The sequence below is a fragment of the Passer domesticus genome, chromosome 3, assembly GCF_036417665.1.
Source record: "Passer domesticus isolate bPasDom1 chromosome 3, bPasDom1.hap1, whole genome shotgun sequence".
Taxonomy (NCBI): domain Eukaryota; kingdom Metazoa; phylum Chordata; class Aves; order Passeriformes; family Passeridae; genus Passer; species Passer domesticus.
This window is the reverse complement of record NC_087476.1, coordinates 34987554-35000263: the sequence shown is the minus strand read 5'-3', so window position 1 is coordinate 35000263 and position 12710 is coordinate 34987554. Positions and strand designations below refer to the sequence as shown.

The following is a 12710-nucleotide window of genomic DNA, read 5'->3' as shown; positions in this document are numbered from 1 at the left end:
CCAGACCTGTGAAGAGAGGTATTTCTGAGAATTTCCATAAACCCCTAAGCAATGCAAATGACAAAATAGTAAAAACCTCCCTGCTCCCAAAATTACTGTATCTGGTTTGTTTGGATTCCTGCCCTTATGCTTGGTTTTCCTGGAGATTTCTGCCTTCCTTAACCCCACTCTGCCTCAGAAGAATCCCATCATTCTTACAGAGCCTTTGTGCAAGTTTTTACACTTACTTGAAGTAATGAAGCCTGTAAGACCCAGGTTCTTCTTTTACATCTGCATCAAACATATAAGGAAAACCTGTCAAAAGTTAACAATTTATATTCTGTACTTTTATATACTCTTCTCTTATGTTCAATGCTCTCATAAAGCATCTATATGAAAACTTTCCACATGAATAGTGGACCAGAACATGGCTGATTTGTAAAACAATACAATCAGAAATTAACCCTCCAAGGTAGCTAGTGCAGGGAATGTAAGTGTGTGAAGGATGCATGGGCAAGGCTGCCTGTATCTGATTTATTTGGGCAAAAAGGCGTTACTTCATGATCTTTTTCTGCCACTGCACAATGGAAAAGAAAGTTTAAAGAGTTCTGATTTTGTTTCTCCCAGTTTCTGAGCAGTGATATACAGAAGAAACATTATTTTTTTCCCTTCAGATTTTTTTGAGGCAGTTCAAAATAACTAATAATCAGAGCATGCAGGGACATTCCTGCATTGCCTTGTAACATCCAAACTGTCTAAACACTAAAGTGATCTCTGAAGTTTGAATTAACTCTACAAACTGCTCTAGCATTTTAAATAAAGGCTCACCACTTAATTTAAGCCTAACTTCAACACTACAGTTGAGCTGGGGTTTATTGGATGCATTGCAGTGACCACTAAGATTCTCTCTGGCTGATACAGGTTAGAAAAACCATGATGAAAGGATGTAGCATCCCCATTACTGTTATTCAGGGTTGAGATCAGCCATCTTTTCTGCTGAGGGGCTGGATAGAGACAGCATGCTATAGTTTTGTTGGTTTTATTCCACTAAAAATACTTGTGGGATGAACCTAGTGGGTTTCTAGTTCATTTATGGAGCAGGAGTGGCATGAAAGGGTGTTGGTAGCTCAATTATTCTGCTCAGTTATTTGTTTGCCAATCTAGATCCTCAAAAACTACCTTCAATCTTCAAAAACAGATGGTTTAAATTAATAATAATGTAGACAAGACGCAATGTAAATGAGTTATTCCACTTCATTACATCTGTTTCAAAGTCAATATTGGTAATTAGAATGACTGTTAAGCATTCTGGATATTAAACCTTCATAATGGATTTGCTGAACTCTCTAATGTCAGTCTTGAGAGAAAAAGACCAGTTCACCCCTAGTGAGAAATTACTTTATTTAATGATGACTCTACTATTAAGGTACTTAAAATGCACACATTACTGGTCTAAATGAAAGGTATGCACATTCTGTCTTTTCACGAGTAGTTATCAAATAGCTTTATAATCCAGGTGAAATTTTGTGTGGAGTAAAAAGCAATGTCTTCATGTTATAGAGAAAAATCTGTTTATTCTGTGAATGCTTACTAAAGGGACATAAATGCTTATGATCAATTATTTGAAAAGACATGTAAATATGTTAGCATTATGCAGTGAGCTAGCCTCCCTCTACAGCAGTCCCACTCAAACCCATCAAGATGAAACACCCACAAATACTGAGTGTTCTGCCCTGATCTGCCAAGTCTGACACTGTAAATGCAAAAACAACAAAAAGATGCAAAAGGATGAACTTCCCTACTCTCAATTGCTAAATACAGCAATAAGACTTACTGACTTTAGTTTACACCTGAAAGCCACTGATGTGCTTATCAATGCTGTTTGTACACCAAAATATAAATGGAGCATAACACAATATACATATTTTCTACATACCACCCTTGCTGCATATTTTAATTTTTTTTTTTATTTAACTGTGTTTTCCTGATAATTTTTAGACTCAGTGTCTAGAGATTTATTATGAGAATTGAACAAAGATAGTCCTTTACTGGTTCTGCTCCTTAGGTGTCCTGTGCTGCAAACAGCTTATTAAGGAAGGTCTCTAGCAACACCAGAAGTGTGGTGAGCACTTCCTTGACACAAAGAGAAGGCAGTCCCTGGGGGAAATAATACTCACGTTCCACACAGAGAAGCTGGGAGGTTAAATGAGCATTTGTGAAGTGCTTGGAGCTCTTTGAATTCAAGAGACCATAGAAATGAAGGCTAAAGCAAATTACATTGTGAAGGAAAAGTGTCACAAATCAATATTATTCAGTAACGGCCATAATTTTTCTATTAACAACACATAGAAATGAGGCTCCTGTTAGACGTGGATCTGTTATTATCTTAGATTGAAATTCCACATAGGCACTTGATTGTATACACAGGGATATAAATAAGGAGCCTAGTAGACATAATCCATTAGGCAATGTCTGTCTACATATTGATCTCAATCCCTGTTTGCTTCTGGAGGCTGCTCCTCTCTTTCAAGCACAAAAATTTGTAGCTATCTTTAACCTCCTGCTCTTGCAAGCTCTGCTATTCTTCCTTTTATGTGGCTCCACTCTGGTAGTACTGGATTATCACTTTCTTTATCACACTTAGAGATCATTTTCACCATTCTGCACACTGGAAGCAGCGTTTCTTGGTCAAACCATGCAGGCTACATATACAAGTGTGCATGCTAAAAGAGCATTGCATTTTCCTAATAATAGCCTTGAATTCTCTAAGTCACCCCAAATTTAGCACAGTATTAGCTCTCACACGTGCAATTTCTAATCTGAAGTAGGGTCAATAACTTGCTCCTGTCAATCTTTGGATCTCAAAAAAACCACCACTTTCTAGAGCTGCAAGATACTCAGAGTACCATCACTTTCAAGGAGAGTGCTGGCACTCAGCTTCTAGAAAACTGTCTCATTAGATGGCTAAATAAAGATTGAAAAATATCAGTAATGTTGTGCTTATTCTTCACATAGGATTAACTAAACCTGGCACCAGGAAATACTTGTCCCTTTTTCTGTACTCAAAGCAATTAACAGGTAATTTGTTTTCCTCCTACACTGAGTATTCCACAGCATCAGGATAAACGCAGTTTGGCTTTGTTAAGGATGATGCTTAAGCACTTCTTATGGTAATTAGTATTTTTCCACGATGTGCTTACCCAGTTACACTAAACTCAAGAAGAAATCAACTTTGATGCATATTCTTTAAGTAGTAATTTAGTTCACTAAGGTCAAGTGCTCCAACTCCTGTAGAAATGAGGCTTTCTTGTGATAACCTAACTGTGAGGTAGTGTGCAAGAAAACATTCCTACCATGATTTTAAGAATAAAATGAGCTCATCTCCTCATCTATGACACTGTTTCTTTATAGCCCAAATTTTCAAGAAGTCAAGACGGCTTTTCTGGATCTTTCTTCAAGTACAAGCAGTTTTGAGGAAACTAGAAAATCATCTCACAAGAAGACACATGGAAAGAAATTAGGAATATTCCATGGGCAAGAAAGAAGGATCTCATTATGTGCCCTAGATAGAAGTGCTGATTGAAGAGCAGTTATGAGCATCAGGGTTGTATCATTGGTATAACCAATGCCAAAGACCTACTTGCATGGGCTGTGTGCAGACATAGCAGTGGCAAATTTTCTTCCTGTGTTGGAATATGTTTTTTCCAATTAGGTGGTCATTATCAGACTGCACAGTGAACTAAAGAATGGGCAGGGGAACTTAACATTTAACACTGTTTACTACAGTTGTCTGTGTTTGGAAATTGCAAAAAACACCGAGTACAGTCCTGACCCTGTGAGAGTCAGTGGAAAATCTTTTGGCTTGGGTGTAGTAGAACAACTCTGCGTGAAAGGATGAATCTCTCTCTCTACAGGACTAGTAGCAACATCTACATCTGGGCAGAAAAAAATGTCAAAAGTAAAGCACGTCTTACAGATGCTCCTGAAAAAGGTTATTTGTCCTCTTCTGCTTCCACTTTATCAAATAATTTACCCAATTTAGAGAAGTAGAAGAATTCTTACCCTTCAGGGAAAGCAGCCTACAGTCATGGTATACAGCTATCATGGGGGTATGCATGGATCTCTCTATAAGAAGGAGAGAAAAAGCCTTCTAAAACTCTAATGCATTTTCTCAAAATGCCATAAAGAGGACATGAAAATAGGAATTTAAGCAGTCTTGTAGTGCCAATGTCATTCCAGTCATATATAGAAATGGAAATGACACCCCAATCCTGTTGGGAGTATCTGATTACAAAGTCTTAAGCCTGAAAGGTCTTTCCACACAGCATCACACTGAAAGTTCAAATATGTTGTTTGCCTGCAATGACCCCTAATCCTTTTTCAGAGTAAAAGCTTTCCAGCAAGTAATCTTATAGGATTTGCTTCTAGATATATGCACTTGACTGCATTACAGTGTTGTTAATGGTCCTAGTTTATCAAGCAATCCAAAATCAGAAGGGCTTAGTCTTTTACATAGTTGTGTCACAGTCAGTATTGTGCAAGCAAGACCAATTAAATGTGAGAGTCATAAAGTCAAGAAGAAGGCGTGAAGGAGTTGATTGACTACATCTCATAACCAAAATGGTTCTTAGGTTGCCACTGGAGGCCAGTGCAATCAAAAATGTCCTCCTGTGGGTGTACAGATTCAGTTAAAGAGCAACTTCAAGCCTGGAAGAGTAGGAAGTGAGAACTCACTAAGCTCTATCAGTCACACTACCACTTCAAAAGCATAATAGCTGAAGAATTTGATCTTACATTAGCAGACTGAGTTTTAGGTTCACAGCCCTTAGCAAAATTATTATGCACATTGAAAATACCAAAATTATTAAAAGATTAGGAATTAAGTATTGCTAAAACATTACTATGATATACATATTTGCATATGTAAGTCTTAGCATACGTTCAAATATCTAATTGCATAAATCAGCTTTTCTTTTCAAGTAAGTAGAGATCATATTTGGTCATAAGGTATCACAATTCATAATCTCCCTTCCCTAGGAATACATCCTTATCTTTTTTTGCTTAAAATTTATTTTACCCTCAGGGTTGAAAGTTGTACTCCTATTTGACATATATCTGGCATCTATTGAACTTCTGCTGAACAAATCTGTCACTGAAATTATAACTTCAGAAATTTCCTAGAAGACTTTGTCACTTTATTATACAGCTGAGGATTTCTGAGCCTAGAGCAGCAGCAGATGGGGCAGGCAGCACGTGCTTGAAAGCTCAGTCCTGAATTTCGGATGGCACCACACTTCCATGGACCATCAGGAAAATTATTATTGAACCCCTGCACCCTCCTTCTTGTGGGTCAGCTTCATTCTAAGACACACCAAGTTCTTCTCTGGTTAAAACCTGCTTCTAGCAAATCAAAAAGCTCAAGTAAACAGTTTACATCACCTGGCAGAGCTCTTAAAGAGAAGGTGGGTCACCCTTCCTGGACCTGGCTGAAGGCCCACTCTTTAAATAGCTTTTGCCTAACACTCTCTGTCAGCAGCTCCTGTAGATACTGGACAACCATGTAAAATAAAAAAATGCTGTAAATGCACATCCTATGCAAAGGAGTATTGAGCATGCTAACAGTTACTGTTTAAAAGCAGCCCTGCTTTTGCAGAAATTGGGGATTTGCCAAGAGCCAGAGAAGCAGGTGAGAGAGACCAGGCTTAGGCTTCAGGATGGCAGCCTTTACTGATTTAGCATTCCTTCTCTTGAAAACCTTTTCTTTTTTGGAAGAATACAGAGAGGCTTTCTCCCTTGAAAATCATTGCTAGCTGCTTCTCAGGCCCAGTTTGTACCAGTTGTGCTCAATCTAAGATACAGCATTAATGCTTCCACTGGCAGAGCAGACAGAAGCCAATGAAGCATCCCTGCTTCTATACATGATGGTCACAGCCAGGATACAGGCTAATATATAAATACTAAAATACAATTGTTATAGGTGTACAATTATTACTATTATTAATACAACAATTCACCTTTTAAAGCAAAATGCTGCCATGAATGAATACCAAAATAAAGAATACCAAAGTAATACAACTTTACCAAAAAAGTCGTTTTTTCTTGAAAAGGAAAATTGAATGTCCACAAAGCCAAGGTAGCCTAAAAGTCTATTGTTTTTCCATAGATAAAAATTTCTGTGGTACATGAAAATTGGACTTTACTTCAGGCAGCATCCTGCCCTCTTTGTGGAAATGATGCAGTTGGGATCAATGCCTTCAGAGTTTCTTTGTATTCAGAGACATGACTGTCAATTTGTCAATGAGTAACAAATTTGAAACATCAATTAGTACTCAATTATCTGTTTCTCTATACTCTTGCAAATGTTTTATGATGTCTGTGAAGCTCAGTATGACCTCATTTAATTTTTTTGATGAATGTTCTCCTTTCCAATATCAACAGCTTCAGTGGAATACAAAACATTTGTATTGAAGCTGACTTGCAAATTTCTTAAATTAATTCTCCCCTCTGCCTAATACTAAAAAAGAAAGCTGCTATTTCCACATTGACTATATTAGAGTACATATTACCTGTAGAAGCAGGAAGTTAGGTAGCTTTTGGTACATAGACTTTTAAAAGTAAAACAGTGAAAGATTATTGCTCTGTGTAAAAGAAAAGGTTAAAAAACCCAAACAACAACAACAACAACAACAAATTTAAGCCTAGTCTGAATTTATTGTGTGGAAGTGCAATACACTTCACTTTGTACCTCCAGACTTTTGCATTGGAAGCTGTATCAGGATTACAAAATTAGTGACCAAAATCAATACTAAATAGTGAGGAATTTCACAGGTACTGACTTTCAAAATTACAGGACTTTTGTTCCATTTCTGATACATATGTCCATCTGTCCCCTTTCTGGTCTATTAACCTCAGTGTTATTGCCAGACATAACCCAAAAAACTACTCCAGCAGCAAAAGCTATCCTTGTGATGTGGAGGATGGGGTCCATTAATGCGTCAGTGAACAGAATTCTCTAAGACAATACAGATTTTAAGGTGGTCCTTGTGGGAACCAGGGTGCTGGGTAAGGGGAAGGAACACACCATTATCACCTGTACAGAACATGTCAATCACCATCTTTCTGTAACCATCAACTCTGTAATATGCAGACACTCCATATCCTGCAGAACATGACCTCACTCTGACATGGCTTAACCAGCAGTAAAAGAGCTCATTAGCTCTTCTTTGTGTAACTTTTCTCTTCTATTAATTCTTTCTCTTATCTAAATTAACTTTTTAATTTTCAAAGTTCTTCAAAGACACAAAAAAGGCATTTCCTATGGGATGCAGAATATACACTCATGCTACCAAGCCTGTACCCTTACCACTGTGTATGGCTGCTCTCTTAGATTCAGTAAGAGAATCTCTTCCGTAAGAGAATCTCACTGAATCTCTAAGAGATTCAGTGAATCTCTTAGATTCACTCAAAATGTGATGAATCTTCTGCCTGGGAGGTACAAACACATTCAGGCTACATCTTTCTCCGACCATCATTCTGACTGGAAAATTTAATTTCTCATTGCTGCTTTATACCACAGCAACCAAAGGAACTGCTGAAACAAATGCCACTAAGGAGGGTGAGTAGAAAGGCTGAACAAACAGTTGTGGACAGAACCCACACAAGCCCAAGCAATGAGGTTACATTTGACAGCAGAAGCACAGAAACTCCTGAGTAGTGCATGATTTGAGTACCTACTGCTGTTTTGCAACTCCTGTTGCATTGTAGAGAAAGCATAATGCAAACTACCTGCCTCCATCAACCTGATACAAAGTCAGGAGGATACTTCTCCTTTGAAAAATCTTTTTTCCCCCTCCCCAGAGGTAAACAGATCTGTTCAGGACTGCTGCTATCACTATGGTTACAGCCAGCCTCTCCAGGAGCTCTGTTTGTACCACTGGCCCTAAGAGCAAGAGGGAGAAGCAGAACAACAGCACTGGGTCTGTGCAGGCTCAGGCACAGACAGGCTGGGGTCTCAATCTCTGCCTGGCCTGTGAAGGTGGGAGGAAAGGGCATCGAAACTGGCTGAAGAACTGGAAGACTTGACAAGAGAAACTGGGAAATAAATGAAAAAAAAAGCACAATTATTGTGACAAACCCCCAGATTTTCAGTGCACCTCAGTGCACAAAAATGGAGTCTATATGCCTTACATCAGCCAAGAGATGGGCATCTCTGGGGCAGAATTCAGGTGTGAGGTGTGATGAATCAGCCCTTACACATGCTTCCTTCCCTGCACGTGTGCTTGAATGTGAGTTTAACACAGACTAACTCCATTTTTCTCATTTTTTTTCTCCTTTTTTAAAATTTCAGATTCTGTTAAGAATTATCTTTCTGCTTCAAAATGGCTATTCAGTTTGTCATTAATATATCTCCTCTTCTTTAAAGCTTTCATTATTAAGTTGAAAGCACAGTTAAAAAGAGTCAAGAAAGACATCACCCATTCTGTGTAATTTTTAACAGCAAGAACCCTTTCCAGCTGCTTATATGACCCTCATCTAGACCTCCACCAGCCAAGCTGTGAGCCTGGATTTCACAGAGCCAGCACACCAGGCAACTTCTTGGGACTTTAGCTAAAACTACCCCATGAAATGGCAACCCCAACTCCCCAGGTATTTAGTCCTGGGCAGTTCCCTCCGTGATGTATCCTCATTCAAGATAGTTCCTATTTCCTGTGTGGCTTCCATTACAAACAGGAACCCCTGTTTTGTGGGATTGGATTATTTTTGGGGGAGTGGTGGTTGGTTTTAAATCCAAAAGTGATAAAGCTTCAGTAGATCACATCCCTTCACTCTGAATTTAAAGAGTACTAATGTCTTCTTGTCTTACCTTCTTAAAATACCTTAGGTTTTCATTAAGAGACTGCATAAATTTCAAGGCAATAGTACAGATTATCTGACTTATCTTTTGCTTCAATATTTTGACAATATGAAGATATAAAATTAGCTGAGTATTAACAATCACAATTTTTGGTGACACAGATGAGAATCTCAGTGACAGCAACTGTTGATAACAATATGGACTAGTTCAGAAAGTATCCAGACCTTCACACTGAAGATCTACACTAGATGTTAATAAAAGTTGCATCACAAATTAAATATTTTGGCAAGCATAAAGTTAGATAGAAAACTATCCTGCTTGCAGGAAATAAAACCATTCTAAATTTCTGCTGTGTGGAGTCATCAAATTCCAAAACAGTTTGTGTACCTGTTTTTTTTTTCCCTTCTGTAATATACCAGTTTAAAAGGAAGTTTCTCTTTTAAAGTCAAGCCGTTCTGAACTCCTGTCAGTATCACCAAGAAAAGTTCAGAGTCACTCTTAATGCCAGTAATGGGACACAAAGTATTGTTAGATCCCAACTGTTTCTTTCCACTGAAATCAATTGGGAGTATGACCCCAATAACTGATTGTGAAGTACAGAGGAAAAATTGTGTGTGTGCCTCTGATAAGACATGCTTCCAGCTACCATAAATCATGTCATTAATGACAAATTCATAGGCATTGAAGTTAACATTTCTGTGGTAACAAACAATTTCTAAGTATTACTATAATTTGTCCATACTTGAACAGTGGAGTGTAGTAATGCTAAAGAGCACAGTATTATCTTTCTGTGCAACTCCATGGTTTATTTATTTGCTACTCAATATGGAACAGAGCTGAGAAGCATGAACACATTCTCACTATTGGAATATGAGAGTCTCTCTTATGGAAATATTCGAAGTTTGCAGGCTCCTAATGCTGATTGCTATCAGTGATATATACTTTACATATTTTTTTTTTTTAATTGAATTCCTCTCCATAGTCACACACTGTATTTGAGAAAACCTTTGAATCTTTAAACCCAAAAATCTCTATCTGCTCTGCAAAAAAGAAGGAGATTTAACCAATATTGAAAATGTGCAAATCCAAATACCTGTTTTCGGTGGTCCAAGGCACCATTTTACAGCTCTTTTGGAAGAGATTTCCCACAGAAAAGCTACCTTGAGCTTTTGAGCATTATTCTAACAGCATTTTCAAGCTTTCAGTCTACCTAGGATTTTAAAATTTACATGTTGTTAGGTTAAGAAAAAAAAAAAAGAAGTAGTAAAAAAGCTGCTGTTTCATACTGTCACAGACCAAAATCCCTTGTCAGTGTTCTGCTCCTGGTACAACAAATAAAAATGGTGCTGTGTGCCTTTGTATGCAACACAACCCAATTATCACTTGGTATGCACAGCTCTTCAATACTGTCTGTACGTGTTGTTTTCTCCAGCTAATTAATAACATGCGCTGACATCGTCTTCTGAAATTTGTTCTACCGGCAGCTCGAAGTAATTGCTACCAGTGCCATTTCGTTTAGACCCCACCCACTTAAATCACTTTACTCCAAAACTAAGTTCAGCCAATTTATGGTAATATATGTACGCCACGTTTCCCAATACTCCACGGATCACTCCGGTCGGGTTCAAGCACACAATAATATTGTAGCAATGCATCCTCTCGAGTGTGGCCGGGCTGTAACCAAGACCAGTAGGGTACCTTAGATAACAGAGAGAAAACCCTTCTGGGGACGTATTTAGGATGTTTTTGATAACAATAACAGCATAACAACATTCTGGAGAAATCTAGTCTAACGTGCGCTTCGGGGATCCCTCAAGGCACTATTTCAGGCGTTCACGACAGGACCATGATGAGGACCGGGGAAGCATCAGTGCCCTGGCTCCCCCGAGTCGCGGCTCCCCAGCGGGCCAGCCCCGGCGTGGGAGCAGCTCCGGCCGGGAAGCGGGGTGCGGTGGGGAGCGGGGTCACCTGACTGCGCCGGGCCAGCGATCTGCGGCGGCGGCGGCGGCGCTCGGCTCCGCTCCGTCCCGCCCTCTGCACCGGGCTGGGGGGCGGCGCTGCTGCGGCAGTAGCGCGGGGATTAGGCTGCGGGAGGATTAAGCCGCCGGCTGGAAATAGCAGCGTCGGCTCCCGGGCGTGGACGCCCAGCGCATCCCCGGCGGCGGCGGCGGCGGAGGGAGGGGGCAGCCCGCCCGGCACCTGGGGCTGCCGGGGCCGGGGGCCGGGGGGGGCTGCTGCGCCGCGGGGCGCCTCGCCAGCGGGCCGGGCCGGGCAGCGGTCGCGGCGGGGCCGGCAGTGCCCTCCCCGGAGCGGCGGCAGGAGGACGGGAGGGAAGGACGCGCTGACAGGTCGGCCGCTGGCGCTCGGTCCGTGCCGCTGTCCCCCGCGCCGGGATGCTGCATGGCGCCGCGCCGCCGCATCCAGCGGCGCCCCGCTCCCCGGCGCGGGTGGGGGGGTCCCTGTCGGGGCCGGGGGTGGCGGCGGGGGAGGCAGCGGGAGGGCAGAACATGGCGCAAGGGTGCCATAATCTCGCCCCGGGAGGCGGCGGCGCGGGCGCTGCGGCGGGGCCGGGGCGCGGCGGAGGCTCCTCGGCGGGCCGGGCGCTGCCAGGCAGGTGCGGGAGGGATGCCTTCCCCCCATCCCGGGGCTCGCACCGTGCGTGTGTGCAGCCTCCTGCAGCTGCCGTCATTATTTCCCCTTCATCTGTTCCTCGCGACGCCTAAAATACCCTTCTTCCTGCCCCGGGCGGCTTCTAGCGAGGCAGAGGCTTACACAACGGGGCGGGGGGGCTGCGCCTCGGGAGGGGCCGGGCTGCCTGCCCCGGGGACCATTGTGCGTGTGCCGGGCTGTGCGAGTGCCCCTGTGCGTGCGCCCCTGCCCTGCCGTGCCTGCCCCCGGCCGCAGAGCCGGCATCTCCCCCTCCCCTGCCGTGTCTTTCGCCCCTGCAGAGCAGGCAGCAGCCAGCACGCCGTTCGAAGATGTCGGGTCAGACGCTGACAGATCGCATCGCAGCTGCTCAGTACAGCGTTACGGGATCGGCCGTAGCCAGAGCCGTCTGCAAAGCCACCACGCATGAAGTGATGGGGCCCAAGAAAAAGCACCTGGACTGTGAGCATCCCTTTTTGTTCCCCCAGCGAGGGCCCGGGGCTGAGGAGCCTGCCTGCAGGGCACTTTAGTGGGCCTTTGAGCCGGATGGCTGTCACGCCTGCTCTAATCCAGCTTGCAAAGCGTGAGGGTGATGGGAAATCTCCAGGAGAGGATGAGTTATTATTGCATTTCTTCTCTTATTGCATAATACTCCTCTTTCGGCCATTTTTCTTCCTCATGACCTCTTGCCTTTTATCCAGGAAGACAGTGGAGAGAGCGCCTTATGGAGCAGGGGCTTGGGAAGAAGGGAGAGCATTACAGGGCAAAATGGACACACGCTTGTCACTACCTACTTTGATCAGGATTAAGCTAGGATGAGATATACATAAATGATATTCCCAGAGCTGGCCAAGCTCCAGCACGAGTGGGGCCATCTCCACAGCAGCACATCTCCACTTCTGAAGAGGTTTGGATGATGTGCTTAAATGGCGAGGCACTGGGATAACGCTGTGCTGTAGATTGGGACAGCCTTTGGAGACTTTAAGGGCTGTGGCTGAGGTCCCAGATATCTGTGAGCTGTCCAGTAGTTTGTGTCATAATTTATTGAAGATGGCTGTTGGCTTTATCTCAGATATTTGATGTATTCTGGTCTGACATTAGCTAGTTAAGGTATGAAGCAAGGTTGAGGCAAAACGGTTATTGGAAAACAATGAGCTAGTCATGTTTCATTCTGACAATTTAACTTCAACTGTCAGCCCCTGCTTGGAGACACCAAGTAGTAGAATGGTGA

At 42.4% G+C, this 12710-nt stretch overlaps 1 protein-coding gene across 7 annotated transcripts in view; it reads left to right on the top strand.

Annotated features, from left to right (window-relative positions):
• Positions 1–10876: 10876 nt before the first annotated feature.
• The window catches only part of SNAP91 (synaptosome associated protein 91), a 64092-nt gene continuing 62258 nt past the window's right edge, over positions 10877–12710 (top strand). For 6 of the 7 annotated variants that reach the window (XM_064412560.1, XM_064412557.1, XM_064412559.1 and 3 more), the window contains exons 1-2: positions 10877–11181; positions 11782–11941. In XM_064412560.1, the coding sequence (XP_064268630.1) occupies positions 11812–11941 (130 nt within the window). In that variant the 5' untranslated portion in view covers positions 10877–11181; positions 11782–11811. The remainder of the gene's footprint in view (positions 11182–11781; positions 11942–12710) is intronic. The other variant, XM_064412555.1, reaches the window with a different exon arrangement.